General features: G+C 51.9%; 1 protein-coding gene across 2 annotated transcripts; it reads right to left on the bottom strand.

Annotated features, from left to right (window-relative positions):
• Positions 1-75: 75 nt before the first annotated feature.
• On the bottom strand, positions 76-14,178 carry LOC122391697 (myb-binding protein 1A-like). 2 transcript variants are annotated; one of them, XM_043385885.1, is made up of 17 exons: positions 14,011-14,178; positions 12,036-12,215; positions 7,205-7,573; positions 6,761-6,976; positions 6,327-6,527; positions 5,747-5,954; positions 5,289-5,398; positions 4,835-5,013; positions 4,327-4,600; positions 4,011-4,205; positions 3,612-3,875; positions 3,120-3,274; positions 2,649-2,899; positions 2,149-2,290; positions 1,592-1,832; positions 967-1,172; positions 76-365 (listed from the first exon to the last, which is right to left on the bottom strand). In XM_043385885.1, exons 2-17 carry the CDS (start codon positions 12,207-12,209, stop codon positions 137-139), a joined length of 3,414 nt encoding a protein of 1,137 aa, XP_043241820.1. In that variant the 5' UTR covers positions 12,210-12,215; positions 14,011-14,178; the 3' UTR covers positions 76-136. The 2 variants fall into 2 exon arrangements, with proteins under 2 accessions (XP_043241820.1, XP_043241826.1); XM_043385891.1 differs by having other exon boundaries at positions 7,205-7,570.
• Between the last annotated feature and the right edge of the window lie 742 nt (positions 14,179-14,920).

Below are 14,920 nucleotides of genomic sequence, written 5' to 3'. Positions count from 1 at the left end.
GTGAGAGCTAAAAGACGCGTCCGCTCCAAACACATGATCACTACCCTTCATTCAAATTCATCAAAATACAAAAAGTTCCCGCTCGCACCCCCTGTATTCACGTCAAGAAACGTTTAACAACACCTCGACTAGGCCGTCACGCGACCACTCTTGCCGGCCGTATCTTTTTCTTTTTGGGCGGCTCGGCATCGCTGGCCACCTCCTCCACGCCACTGTCCACGCTGCCATCACCCTCATCCACCGCTGTCGACCGGCAGCTGCCCGCGCGCTTCCGCGGCCGATCCTGGACCGGCTCAGACACATCGGCCGGCGCCGCAGCGGTGCCGTTATTCTTCGGTAATTTGGCGTTTTTCATCCCTTCAGGTCTGAAACAGGGTCCAATATTTCAGCACGTGGTTGCTTTTATCGTTGCTGAACTCAATTGTTGAGCCTGTAATGAACCCTGGAAGTTGCCGGTGCGAATGCACAGACACGAAATTGTCTCACGGATATGCACGTAAAATTCATTCACGAATATTCATCCGCCCGCGGCACGAACACGCTCCTCAAGTTTCCTCCCGCTTCCAAACTCCCCTTCCCCACCTGCGAACTGACAACAAACAAGAAGCAAGGCAAGGATTTGTTTCCCATAGGTATAAGAAACAAGAAGTTTCGAGTTGCATATTGGGAAACTCGTGCAAACTCAATTCCCAAAGCGTCAACAAGTTAGAACGGCGTTGGAAAAAAGAGTAAACCAGACGGGGGCGAGGTGTTCAAGAGCACCGACAAGCTTTTACTTTTAGCTTTTACGGCAGCAATGAGGACACTGGAGGAAATGCGTCAACTACTTCCAGCCCAACAATAATTTAATTGGTGCAGGCACTGCAAGGATCGATAGAAAGATTGTAGAGTTCGCAATATGCATGTATGCAGCGTATATACACAAGGATGTGCTGTATGAGTGCTCGCTGCCTGAGCTGGACGTACCGCGGACCGGTCTGGGCCAGTCGGGCGATCAGCGACCGGGTGTATTTGCTGAGTGAGAACTTCTGGCCGAGCTCGGTCAGCTGGGCGGCCAGTTGTGTGACGGGCCGGGTCAGTCCGGCGGCGCGGCGCAGCGCCAGCAGCGCCTCCAGCGCGCACGTCACGTACTTGGTGCGCACGCCGTCCGCCGCCGATACGTCAGACACCAGCTGAGGGAGGAGGGGCCACCGGAAAGCACGTCAAAGCAAGGCAGGGAGGGAGTCAAGTCACATAACTCTTTTATTAAGGCTGAAACAGACTCTTTCCGCGTTCAGGAAATCGCATGCGAGAGCTTATTCAAATACATTATAATTCTTATCGCATCAATCGCTTGCGGGAGGTGCGTGCGATTGATGCGAGCGTGCTTCCATGTATTTGAATAGGCTCTCGTATGCGATTTCCTGAACGCGGAAAGAGTCTGTTTCAGCCTTTACAGTGTTCTTGCACTCGCAACAAATCAAGAGGCCGCACCTAACTAAACAAGATAATGTGCGCTAGCTAGGTCCGCTTTTCTGCACCGAGATGCCTGTTATGCATGATGACCCGCCGGGCCGCTGATCAGAAAATATTCTGGCGCAGCTGTACTAACCTGGTGAATGCCGGCCTCCAGCCGCGCAGCTGCCGACTCCACCTCAGCGGACGGCACGGCGCCCACCATGGCGCGGTTCTTGGCGGCCGTCGTCACCAGCTGGAAGGCCTGCGTGCGCCGGTAGGGGCGCACGCGATCGGAGAAGGCGGCGTCGAGCAGGGGCGTGACGAGCGTCCAGCCGCGCGGCCAGCCGGGCAGCGCCAGCAGCTGGCCGAACGTTCGCGCCGGGTACACACACTCCCTGTAGATACACAGAGTCGTGAGGAGGGTACCGTCACAAAGTGACGAGAGCACAACATTGTGGCAAGAGGGAGGGTCAAAGGACAGCCATAGCATGAGCACATTTACAGTCCACAATAACAAACGTTCTTAGAATTAGGGGTAGTTACGTGTTAAATATTAATTATTATACACGCTGTGTTCCAGCAGTTCAAACATGGTTCAAACGAACAAAACATAAGGAAATCGAAAACATATTTCCGATAGAGCAGCCTATCTGGCTGACGGTCAGAAATATAGACAGATGACTCATGACTGTCTGACAGCCGGCCACTCACCGGTCTGTGAAGAAGGCGTCCAGGGCGGTGGACAGCGCGGAGATCACCTCCGTCTGATCACCGCCGAGCTGGGCGCTGGTCCGAACCAGGAGACGAACAGCGGCCGCCAGCAGACCGCCCAGCTCCAGGCTGAACGCAGGCACTAGAACATCACAGGGAGAATTTCAGCAGAGGCAACCATTGTGGCTATCTAGATAACAGCACATCAATGTAATATTGCAATTAAATGATATTCAGTCAATTCGAGAATTTCTAAAAACTATGTAGAGACCTAGACAAAAACGCATGCACCACATTGATCGTGAATACACTTGTCTAGGATGTAACGAAATTGAACATGACATTTCAACGAGAAAATAAAACAAAATGGTTGAAGGACAAAGTGGACAGGTGTCCCGTTGTACTCGAACTAGCGAGCTTATTCATTTTCCACGTCCATTCCCTTCATTTGATCTGAGACCAGTCACGGCCCGTCCAGACCCGGCCCGCCTGGGACTCACGTCTGGCGCCGCTGGTGAGGACGTCCTGCAGCAGCTCGGCCAGCAGGGTCTGCGTCAGGCCGTGCCGCTCGGGCAGCCGGCCGCCGGCCGCCGTCAGACGCTTCAGGCAGGCGCGCAGACGGCCCAGCAGCGGCGCCTGGTGGCTGTCGGTGGCGCAGCTGGACAGCAGGGACACCATCGGCGAGAGCAGGCCCAGAGCCGCCGCCGAGCGCGGACAGGCGCGCACGTACACGTCGACCAGGTCCAGCACCCTGCCGCAGCGAGACCACACCGTCACCTGACGAGCGCGCCAGCTGACAACCTCACACAGTGGATGGAAATGCATGGATAGAGCACTCGAGCATTTCGGCGATTGCTTCGGTAAAAAAAGAGGCGCTAGTGAGACATTTTATTTTCAACACTCAACAGTGAATCGTTAGGGTAAGACGATGGTAGTGTCAGACGACCAAGAAGCGTTATCACACTACCTACCTGATCCTGAAGTGCATCATGGCCAACTGCTCGTCGGTCGGGCGGTTCCCTCCCTTCATCCGTTTGTCCTTCCTCATGGCGCGGAAGGCAGCGCCAAGCGCCTCGTCCACCTTGGCCAGATGTTCTTCGGGCACGTCGTCCAAGTCGACAGACACCTGCCGACACGATACGAGCAGCCTGGTGTGACCAATACTCAGACAGCACTTCAAGACACAAACACTTCAGCTGTACCTCCGGTCGGCGACAGTCCACGAAGCTCGATAAAGGAAGAAAGTAGCTAGAAATATTTTTGCTTCAGTGTAAGTTGCCAATAAATCTGAATGTGAGCAAAATAAAAACAATGAAAACGCCAAGATCCTTTCAGAACGACTTTTTCCTTGAACATGTTATGATGGCGATATCACGGAGTCATGGTCAAGCACAAAATTTCAGGGTCACTGTAAACCGTTAATAATCCGTTTAGGCCGACACACGAAGCGGGCCGGTACTCACGGCATCGTCCTCAGAGTCGCCGCCCAGAGCGGCCTTCACTTGCGCCCGCATCGTCTCCAGCTGGTCAGTGTCCTCTGCGGCGTTCTCGCCTTCCTCCTCGGCGCCGCTCGACTCGTCCTCCCACTCGTCCTCATCCTCATCGTCCTCCTCAGCACTGTCCTCCTCCCCAGCGCTCTCGTCCTCAGAGCCGCTCTCCTGCTCGTCCATCTCGCCCTCGGCATCATCACCCGGCCGACTGTTCATTTTAAAGTCCGGATTCAGCGGCTGTCGAAACAGAAACAAAAGTTGGAAAGAATAGCATGAATATGGCAATAGCTCATAAAAAAACATCCATGCTAGCATCAGAATCGAGAAAGTTATAATTACAGCAAAATTTCATTCAAGTTCCTCGGTAAGCACCTGGAAGGCGTAGAGCAGCGCCTCGGGTGACAGGGTGGGCGCCAGCAGTGTGAACACGGACCGCACCACGTTCCGCAGCAGGTGCACGTTGAGAGCCAGCAGCGAGAGCAGCAGGTCCACCACCACCTCGCTCCAGACGGGCTCCTCCGCCGAGCGGCGCAGCTGCTGCTGCCGCTCCAGACACGCGTGCAGCTCCTGTAGGCGGGACAGCGACGCGGTGTTGACAGCCAAGACATGACAGCCAAGACCCGCTGATGGTGATGTACGTACCACGGCCCGTTTTAGCCGATAACAGACGGGCCAGCAGCCGACTCACCTGCAGCGCGTCGACCGCTGCGGCGCACTCGGTGCCGAACAGCTGCTGACTGAGGTGGCCCAGCAGGATGATGAACACATCTGTGTCGGGCCCGGCGCCCGGCCTCAGCTTCCGCATCGCCTTGGCGGCGGCGTCCCAGGCGGCGCGCGCCTCCGGGGAGAGCGGCGCGCGCAGCTCTGCCCCGTCGGCACGGAGCAGCGCCCGCTGGCGCTCCATCAGTCCGCGCAGCAGCTCCGTGAGGTCGGCCAGACGGCGCACCGGGTGCTCCAGCGCCCTGTGGCGGCGAAAAATAAGTCACAAACACGAAACAAGCGCATTTAAAAAGAACGAAAGCACATGTACAGCACGTAACGATAGCTAAGGAACTCGGTCCTTGTAGTCAAAATCCAGGTTAAATAGCGTGAAACCTAAAGTCGCCGTGAATTGTGAAAACAGGACCACACGAATTTCAGAAGCGCGTAAATTCTAAATCACATAAAAGAATGAGCAAATGTAGAACAGCACTGACCTGAAGAAGGCCCGGAGCGCGGTGGCTGCCAGCTCGTCGGACACTGAGTCGTCTCGGAGCACTCCGGCGGCGAACAGTCGCTCCAGGAGGCGCTCTTTGAGCGGTGTGCGGCCGGGCGCGCTGGGGTGCTGCACCAGCCGGCAGAGCAGGTCACAGGCCACGGCCCGGCCGCGCGGCGTCTAAAGGGAGACGACGGGGGTGATACCGAGCTCACTGAGACCAACACAAAGTCGCCGAGCGTGGCAAGCGGAACAGCTAGACACATCGGCAAGAAATAATGCAATGGTGTATGAGGTCCTCACAGAGTGAACTTAATGTTACGTCATTGTACTCCACGTGGTTGAGCACTACAATCGTTGTATTCGTTGCAATTTTATTTGCAATGCAATACTAAATATAAAGAAAGAAGAGAGAGGGAGAGAAAAGAGGGTGGGTGAGTGGCTGAGTGACTCACCAGATTCCGGTCACTACTTGTGCCTTCAAAGCAGCTCAGAACAGTCTTGCTGAAGGGCTCCAGTGCATCCGCTTTCAGACCATTCAGCATCTGAGCCAGAATTTTCGTCCCTGTAGAAACCAAAAATCATGAGAAGACGGTTCGATTTAAGGACGTCCGGACTACGTTGTTTAGCAGCCAACTATTCCACATTGTACCTATTTCTTTTTTTACGATACACTTAACAGTAAACGGAGCCCGTTATATGCCGTAGACTTGGTTGTAGAAACTAACCATAAGCTGTGATATCAAACAACATAAAGGCAACAAAAGACAACATAATATTCTGATTATCTGTATGAACTGAAGATGCCAGCGGAGGATAGGAAACAGTTGTGCGCCTGCGAGGTGTTAACTGACCGGTCAGAGGATATGAACAGTACTGTTGTGTCATGTGTGCTTCCCAGGTGACTACTGACCGGTCATGTGGTCGAAGTTGATGGAGCCGGGCGGGCTGACCAGCCGGCTGATGACGGTCAGCTGCAGCTCAGCACTGCTGTCCGGCGCCAGCACGCGGCCCACCAGCGCCGAGCCGAGGCCGCGCGCCACCTGTTCCGTGCGCCGGTCCCGCTTGGGCAGCAGGCGGACCAGCGCGCCGACCAGCGCCGGCGTCAGCACCGACTCCAGCTGACGCACGGAGAGAAACGCGGCCAGATATGACAACACGGCGGCACAGCCCGGCGGCAGACGGTCACCGGTGCAGACTCGACCACGGCCGACGCATACGCAAATACATACATCTACATGTAGGTATCATATGTTTTAGTCGCCATCGCCATCGTCGTCGCTTATCATTACCGTCACTGCCATCGTCATGCAAAGCTCATCATACGGACGGACCTCAGGTAATCAGAGCGAGGTGTGAAATATGAATCACAAGTCAATTAGTAGTCAAGACGTTTTAGTCTAGGATAAGCACTCTACTTCTACAGACTGTATCTAGTAGATAGCCTATCATTTTCACACACGTTTCACTTATTTGCACGTGTGATTCCTCACCATCTCGGGTGTGTTCAGGTGCGCCACCATCAGCTGTACCATGGCCATGGCGAGCAGGGCGACGTCGGCCGTCCGGTCGTCCAGCAGTGGCTCCAGTACGGCGGCTCCGAAACTGAGCAGCTCGGCCGGGGACCGCTCCACGGCCAGAGTGGCCAGCGAGCCCACCAGCGGGTGGATGGCCGGCAGGGAGCCGGCAGACACCTGAGAGGCGCCGACACAGACCATCGTAGTCACAGCATACACACCAATGGGAGGGAATACTCAACAGATTGACATTCTTAAATGAGACCACGATATCACCCAGTGATGCGACAGACTTCGGAGCTCATACATCAAATGAACAATATGGTGAGGGGGAATACAACCCAAAGATACATGTTTCTCAATTCTCAAAGTCTATCGGTAGGGTGGACATTAGCGCAACTTAACCCTACCTTAATCATTTGCAAGATGTTCTCGTAATTTTTCGGCGAGAACACCTTCTTGGAGCCCCAGTGCTGTTTCAAGAATCGTGAATCCACGACATCGGGAAACTGGCGTCGGCTAACGAGCAGCATCCATAGTCTCTCTGGGGTACATCCGTCCCAGCCGGCAGCCAGCAGCTCCTTCAGCTGCGGCCAGACGGAGCCGGAAAACTGCTCCTCAGATACCTGTCGTCACGGCAGAACATCGATCAACAAATCACGACGCGCCGTTCAGACTCACGAAATGATATAATTCACAGCACACGACCTTATACCTCACCTATGTATGTCATGCATTTCACAGCAAACTAGCACGCGTCTTTTCACGGTCACAACACACCCTTTCTCAGACATCAACTAGTTACACCACTCCGTCTCACGACTCAGGACACCCCGCCATATAACCTGACCCACCCGCAGCAGGAGCTCCTCGATAAAGGTGGACACCATGGGCGGCATGTAGGCGCGGTGGTGCCAGCCCTCGAGCAGGGCCGCCGTCAGCCGGTCCAGCTGGGAGCAGTGGCCGGCGCGGACGGCGGCGCCGGCGGCCAGCAGACGGCCGATCCGGTGCTCTGTGGCCTGTCGCGGGTCGCCGCGGACGTCCGGCAGGTGCGCGTCCACGGCGGCCAGCAGCGCCGCCGTGTCCAAGGCCGGCAGTCGCCGCAGCAGCAGCACCAGGCCCGTGAAGAAGCCCTCGCGCGCGCCGGCACGGGAGGAGGCCAGGCCGCGCACCAGCCGAGTCAGGCAGTAGGAGGCAGTCGGGCCAATGCCATCAGAGGCCTGCTGTAAACAACAGATTGGTGCCAGTTATCAGCACTGGAGTGAAGAAGCTGTGAGGCTGATGTCTGCAAAGTAGCCTCTGATGGGGCAAATAATAGTTTCAGCGTAAATACTGCCAACTGGATCCCCAATACTGTCACTGGATCCTCTTTTCAAGCCTGTCCTGTCTTTAGCTAGGTACTCGACAGCTGTGAGGTTCACAATCTTTCCGTGAAATGGCTCGGGGTCCAAGTGGAATCCCCCCCCCCCCTTACGTTAGCGGCCGCGAAAACGCCAACTAGGGCGGGAGCTATAACGTAGCAGTTTGCTTTTGCACAATTGTACGAAATAATAACCAGCTACATGGAGTTAGCATGAACCAACTTAACTACGGATGCTCACTGGGTGAGTTTGGCGTGGACTAGCCTGAATTCTGGGCTTTGTCATCGTAATTTCGCCGGACCAAACAGTCACTATGTTTGGCTGTCTCAGCAGGAACGTCGTGGTCTCTAAAGAGTCTCTGGTCGTGGTCTCTATGGTTTTTCCAAAGGCCCTCATTACCCATACCGGAGGACTCCACTGCTCCCAGAGGAAGCATGCCCACCATTTGCGACACCTGCAACCAATCTGTGGACATGTATATCTGCCTGTTTCGCTGGTTTGGCACAAACACCATCGCACGCCACTCGTCCGATTGATAATCAACAGCCACATATTTTACGAGTGATATGACCTATGTCCATGTCACCAAACACAGTGGAATGTGGTGCAACTGCACAGGCCGGAGTCAGGGTGAGGTCTGCCCACTAGGGTTGTTCAAAAAAACCGAATTTTGGAAAAGTATACGGGCTCATGGCTCGTGTGGTGAGGTATTCTTTTCTGAGTCCAACGATGCCCTTTTTTCCGAAAAATATTAACTGTTTCATGCTCCCCAAACGGCTTGAAGAGGACCATGTCACGCCCGGCGACCGGCCGGTGTCAATAAGGGCGAGAATTCGCCGCCGCGCGCAGGCGGAAGCGCCTTATCGGCACCACGCGCCACGGCATCTACCGGGCGGCCGGCCGGCCGGTTGTGGGAGGGAATGCATGGTCTTCTTTCACACGATAGGGGTGCGCTAGCCCATATTGTCGGAGCGGGAAGCTTCAGTGCAGCATCGGTGCCTCTGCTGCGGTGTTATGTGTCCATTGTTAAAAATAAGCCAAACAGAACTATTAAAAGACTCGACGCAATTTCGGGTAATTCACCCGAAACATTCCGTTTACAGAATACAGTTGCCTCCTTAGCGTACCATATCGCTTTGTTTATTCGTCAAGCTGCAAGCTCGGAGCAATAAACAGCTCTTTGCACTGCTGTTGACAACATAGGTACATTGCATTTGGACGGTGCCTCGCAGCCCAACTATGCTGCTGCGCAACTGTATGCGAAAATTTATGAGGGATAGAAGGAGCTGGCAGTGTGCAAGCACAGAATATGGAGACCTCGCACAGTCATTGGCCCAAGTTTTGGGGCATGGCTCTGACCAGCATCGGCGTCACCAATGTCATGCAGTTTCGTTGAAGTGAAATGCTGAAGCAACAGGATTGATGTTTGTTTTACTTAGATTATCAGTTCGAAAGAAAAGATAACATGTCTGGGAATGACAGGGTGGCCGCCCTGACAGTGTGACGAAGTGAGAAGTGAGTAGAGACAATAGCGGGAGTACACATATAAACCAATTGCGTCGCTCAATCCAGCAGCGGCACCGGCAGCCCGGCCATGCCCGCCGGTGTCGTTCAAGACCCGAATCCAGAGCCGGCACAGAGCGCGGCTCTGCCCTGAGACGTGACACATATCCCCGGCGTGTCATGACGGACAGACTTGTGCTTGACCTCGCCTGTTTGGCGAATGACGATGGCAATATTTACTTTTCCTATTTCTGATTAGTTACGCATTTAACAGATATCTACGCAACAAATGTATCGTGCTAATCGCAACACAGCAACCTGGTTTTGTAGTAGGTGAAACAGACTATTGGAGATGTCTCGTATGGATGTGGCCATTAGAAGCCGCGGAAACAGGGCTGAGCCGTGCTCTCTTTGCCGGGTCTGAATACGAGTCTTCGTCGAAGTTGAACTGGACGCTGATCGCTTCTCGCCTCAACATGAGACTTGGAAATAGGTAAGGTTACTGTATACATTGTTGTATTTATACAGGCGAGGTAATAGTCTGTCCGTCGTGACACGCCGGGGATATACATATGTCACGTCAGGGCAGAGCCGTGCTCTATGCCGGCTCTGGATTCGGATCTTGAACGGCATCTGTGGACATGGCCGGGTTGCTGGTGCCGCTGCTGCCCGAAGGGTTGGATTGAGGGGCGCTTGACTTGTATGTGTACTCCCGCCATTGACTCTACTCACGTCCAACTCCGTCACAAATCAGGGCGGCCACCGCGTCATTCCCGGGCATGTCATCCTTTTTTGCACTGCAAATGTACCTGCTAAACGTAACGTCGATGTCGGGGTCACCATATTCTGTCCTTGCACCTTGCCAGCTCCTGCTGTTCTTAGTAAACTTCAAATTTTCGCATACAGTTGGCAACAGCATATGTGGGCTGCAAGCCACCGTCACGTCTAAAAGCAATGTAAGTTGTCAACAGCAGTACATAGAGCTGTGCTGTTGCTCAGTTCGCTTCTTGACTAATGAACAAAGCGGTATGGTTCGTTGAGTGGCAGCTGCGCCCTGTTTCACGAGCGCTATTGTATTGAACAACCATGATCGATCCACATTCTCAAAGTGCGTGGCGATTACTGCTCGCTAGCAGCCTCGTGTCAAATTGGGTTTTCATGGAGATATCAGCAAACTCGGACGATGTAGTCAGCCTGTTGGCAGCGTGGTAGCAGCGGCCGCGAAACACCGCGCTGTATTCTCGAAACGAGATATTTCGAATGAACTATGTAGCCAGAGGCATTGAGTCTTTTCTTAGTTCTGTTTGGCCTATTTTCTGAACCATCGACACAGAACACCGCAGCAGAGACAACGATGCTGCACTGAAACTTTCCACTCTGACAATATGGGCTAGCGCACCCCTATCATGTGAAAGAAGACCATGCATTCCCTCCCACCACCGGCCGGCCGGCCGCCCGGTACATGCCGTGGCGCGCGGTGCCGATAGGGCGCTTCCGCCCGCGCGCGGCGGCGAATTCTCGCCCTTATTGACACCGGCCGGTCGCCGGGCGTGACATGGTCCTCTTCAAGCCGTTTGGGGAGCATGAAGCAGTTAATATTTTTCGGAAAAAAGGGCATCGTTGGACTCAGAAAAGAATACCTCACCACACGAGCCATGAGCCCGTATACTTTTCCAAAATTCGGTTTTTTTGAACAGCCCCACTGCCCACTAATCAGCTCCCAGGGACGGGGAGCTGATTAGTGACGGACGGGACGGACGGCACGCGCCCCACTGCTGCCGGAGCTGCACCAGTTCAGAGTTCGTACCTTTGTTTACCTGTGGTGGAGTCAGAGATGGGGCGGGGGGGGGGGGGGGCACGTGCCTCTGGCGATGAACCGGTCAGAGGCACCGCCTGAGGAAGAGGCGCGGACCGAGTGTACGGCATCAAGATCAGCCCTGTTTACAGGGTGTCCCGAATGTTCATCGACAGCCACCAGCCATGCTTCTGCGTCGAATTTCTTGAACACCTTCTTGAACACCTTGAAATTCAGCGATGAAATTTGGTATGGGTACCAAGTAGCTACAAGCGGCCTCGCACAGAATCACAATTTTCAAATGCATCCGGCCCAGCAGAGAGAGAGAGAGAGAGATCATCCTGATCATGGGTCAGACGTGAGAATTGCGGTCGCAAAAGCGAGGCAGTTCAGTAAACTCTCCGTCCAGTAATCGGTCCTAGCTCACCGAACGCCAGCGCAGGGAGCTCAGACTTCTCCCGCGCCGGCACCGGTGCCGGGAACAGCCAGTCATAAACAGCTGGATAAACAGCATCTTGGCTGGGCACGGTTGGCTAGGACTTATTTCGTGTAAAACATCTACCTTTATCTGCGCTTAAAAATTGAGTGTGGGGACGCTGGGAGCGAGCAAGTTTATATGTGGTACAATGGGAAAAGCTTACCTAGTATGAGCGACCCAGCCTGGCCCCATGAATCATGATGCTTTTTACCAGCTTATATCTCGGTAACTGCTCCGCCAATAGACAAGCAATATTTGGATTTTGGGATCAGATAAATTCATCCCTTAACCCTCGCCAGCACAAGCCATTTTGTTTCCTTCGACGGTATAGGGCGGGGGGGGGGGGGGTGTAAGCCCCCCCCCCCTGTCAGGCAGTGCTGTCACAGTGCTGTAACACAGGATCATATAAACAGAGCGCTCCAATTTTAGCTTATTTCCCTGGTAATTACCAGGGAAGTTCATGACTTAAGTCACGAACTGATGTATAAGACCATAACCACTGAATAACTAATTCCAAATAAGTAAAAAGCTGAAAGCAAGGAACTTACCACTTTCTTTTCAGAATTCACTACTTGATGGATGAGAAGCACAACAGACTTCAAGCGCTTCTCAGTGTCATGCTCAGTGAGGTCTGAGAACAAGCTAAGAATCTTTGATGGGACATTATTCTTCAAAGTCACAGAACCTTTTGTGGTCCCTTCAGATGGTGTAAGTGGTCCCATCTTCTCCTGTAACACAAATTGAATTGTCAACAGGCATGACTAAATAGCACTCATCCATTGGCATATAAACATTGACAATTCCATATTAGGTAACCTTAAAGGGACCCTCCCACCTTCAAAAAAGTTAATGAATTGGCATGAAAGTGATGTCGCTCGGTTCAGAAAGAGCAAAAATGAATATCTACCAAATTTCATCGAAAAATTTTCACCGGTTTTCAAGATATTAGACTTTTACTTTTGTTTACTTTTTGGGATCTCCGCTGTTCCTAGCGACTTTATTTGAAAGTGCGGCATTTGTTGCGCGCAAAGCAGCATATACCACCGCGTGCTGCCAAACGTTTTAGTAAAAGATTTAAAAATCGTTAGATCTCCGCTGACGTCACAAATTCTAAGGGGGCATACCAATGCATTAGCCCCTTAGAATCCGAAAACTGCAAGTTTGAAATTCCATATCTCCGAATTAAAGCATTTTTCGATGTTGTGAATGCCCAAACCGGTATTTTCAGGCCATGGCCACCAATTTGGCTATCTCAACTCAAAACTAATGTTAAGGTGGGAGGGTCCCTTTAACAAAAGCATTTTGGTTACGAGCGAGCGAGCGAGCGCAGCGAGCGCAGCGAAATCTTTTCAATATAACGGAAAAATCTCAGTATGAGCGGCCCGGCCCGGCCCGGCCTGTAACGCTTTTGAGAGGCTTATATCTCAGCAACCGCTGGACCGATTGGCCAGCGGTCTTTTTTGCTGGGTAGCCCCATCCCTTCTACCCCGTAATTGACTACATTTGATACATCTCAGTGACCGTCGTGGCACGTGCCACGTGAAAAGTCAAGGGTGTTCAAGCAGTTTTGCAAAAATAGTGATTTTGAGAGGCTCATATCTCAGCAGCCGCTTGGGCGATTGACTTGCGGTGATTTTTGTAAGGTAGCAGCATCCCTTCTACCAAAAATAGGATACTCTCGATGCATGAGGGTTACCCCCAGTGCACGTGCAAAATACAACTATAAGAGGTGTCAAATTTGTTCCCATTTCAATAACTCGGTAATTACTGGGGCGATTTCGCTGAAACTTGGCATACAGGTAGGCACTCTTCAAGCAATGCATTCCCATGTGTTGCAGTTAGGGTGTTACTGCACGTGAGCACATGCAGGGGGCGTTTCCAGATCTCGAGTACGGCTGGGCCGATTGCACTCAAATTTGGTACATGGTTGGGGACCGGTTAGTAGGGTGCAGTGCAAAAGTCATTTTGGACCCGTTTGCACGTGCGCACGTGCAGAATGCCACTTCCAGATCTCAGGAACGGCTGGGCCGATTGCATTCAAATTTGGCACACCGCTAGCGACCGGTTAGAAGGGTGCTTTGCACAAGTCTGTTGGAAGTACCCTCTCGCCCTTCCGCATACGTGCAGGGCTCACTATCTCGCTCGCTCTTCTTCGCCCAAAAGGCAACTGAGGCAACACACCGGCGCAACTGAGACAATAAACGCAGCTGTATTAAAAATATTTGCTGTCCTTTTCGGTAAAAGTTGCGCAACGTATGTTATGAAAATGATGTCAAAATAACAAAAACATGAAAAAATTGTGGTATATGGGAAAGAGAACACCATGTGACGCCTACTTTACGGCTAAGTTGGGCCCTTCATGTCCTGCCATAATTCTTTCATTTTCAAATTGCTGCACGTCACAAGAATAAGCCTTCTTTTCTTACTCTCAAAAGCGGAAGCTGAAGCCCGTACCGGTAACATCCACTGTGCGGTCAGTTTGACAGATCTATGGACAGCCCAGTTGCTAAGATACCAACTTACCGGATATCCAGTCAGGCTGCTTCACTTAAAATACTACTATTTTTTAGCATAACATAACATATCACGTGCCAATATTTTAAGAAATTCGTGGCCAACCCACGTGTTGTTGTTCGCGAGCCATTTTCGCAACATTCAAGGAAGCGTATTTGACAGGTCGTGTCACCACGCATTTTGAGGTATCAGAATATGACGTCATCTGCGATTTGAGTGCTTTGAGTGGGTTCCTCTCGCAAGGCTACCTCGGTTCCTCGAGAGTTGTTTATATTTATATGCACTTCACCGTGGTCAATATGCTACATTTGAACTGCAGGGCTTTCAAAATATAGCGTGCACTTCAAAACGTTTATGAAACCAGATCATTGGTTTTGGGAAAATCCACTGGATGGTAATTTTCTCAGCACTAAAAACCGGTCATTTTGTGGTATTTTCGGCAAAACTAGGCATTTCCAGTTAATTTGAGGTATAACAGGGTCATTTAGCACCTAACCAGTTTTAACACCTTTAGCACTGCTTTCAGTCTAAATCGCAGTACTTTTAGTTTGAATAGCACTTAATAGTAGTCATTTCGCACTATTTTTGGTAGATGTTTAGGCATCCCTACTAAATCTAGAAGGATTTTAGTATATTATGGAGAAATAAACTACAATACCAGACCACTGAACTCTATAATGGGAAAATCCAAGATTACTTTACTACTCCACGGAAAATCCACGGAAAATCCACGGAAAATCTATTCCGTACCCAAAACTAGTGCGAATGTATCAAATCACCCTCATTTTTCACCAAATCAAGCTGTGAATAGTAATTTTGGTACGAGATGCATTCACCTTACACCAAATCTACCTCACACCGTATCTCCACTACTTTGATGCTGATTCACTGAAAAGCGAAATTCAGCCACTCGCTTCCC

This window comes from Amphibalanus amphitrite, unplaced genomic scaffold (genome assembly GCF_019059575.1).
Source record: "Amphibalanus amphitrite isolate SeventyFive unplaced genomic scaffold, NRLGWU_Aamphi_draft 000022F_arrow, whole genome shotgun sequence".
NCBI lineage: Eukaryota > Metazoa > Arthropoda > Thecostraca > Balanomorpha > Balanidae > Amphibalanus > Amphibalanus amphitrite.
The sequence above is the reverse complement of the archived record's forward strand: the minus strand, read 5'-3'. Positions and strand labels throughout refer to the sequence as shown.

What these genes read in the sequence shown, in the direction of transcription:
- LOC122391697 (XM_043385885.1), bottom strand. Translation starts at nt 12,209, where the DNA reads ATGGGACCACTTACACCATCTGAAGGGACCACAAAAGGTTCTGTGACT. An exon ending in CAAGTAGTGACCGGAATCTG is followed by an intron (nt 5,014 to 5,288) that starts GTGAGTCACTCA and finishes GTCTCCCTTTAG; the next exon opens with ACGCCGCGCGGCCGGGCCGT. An exon ending in GCGACTCTGAGGACGATGCC is followed by an intron (nt 3,275 to 3,611) that starts GTGAGTACCGGC and finishes TCGTGTCGGCAG; the next exon opens with GTGTCTGTCGACTTGGACGA.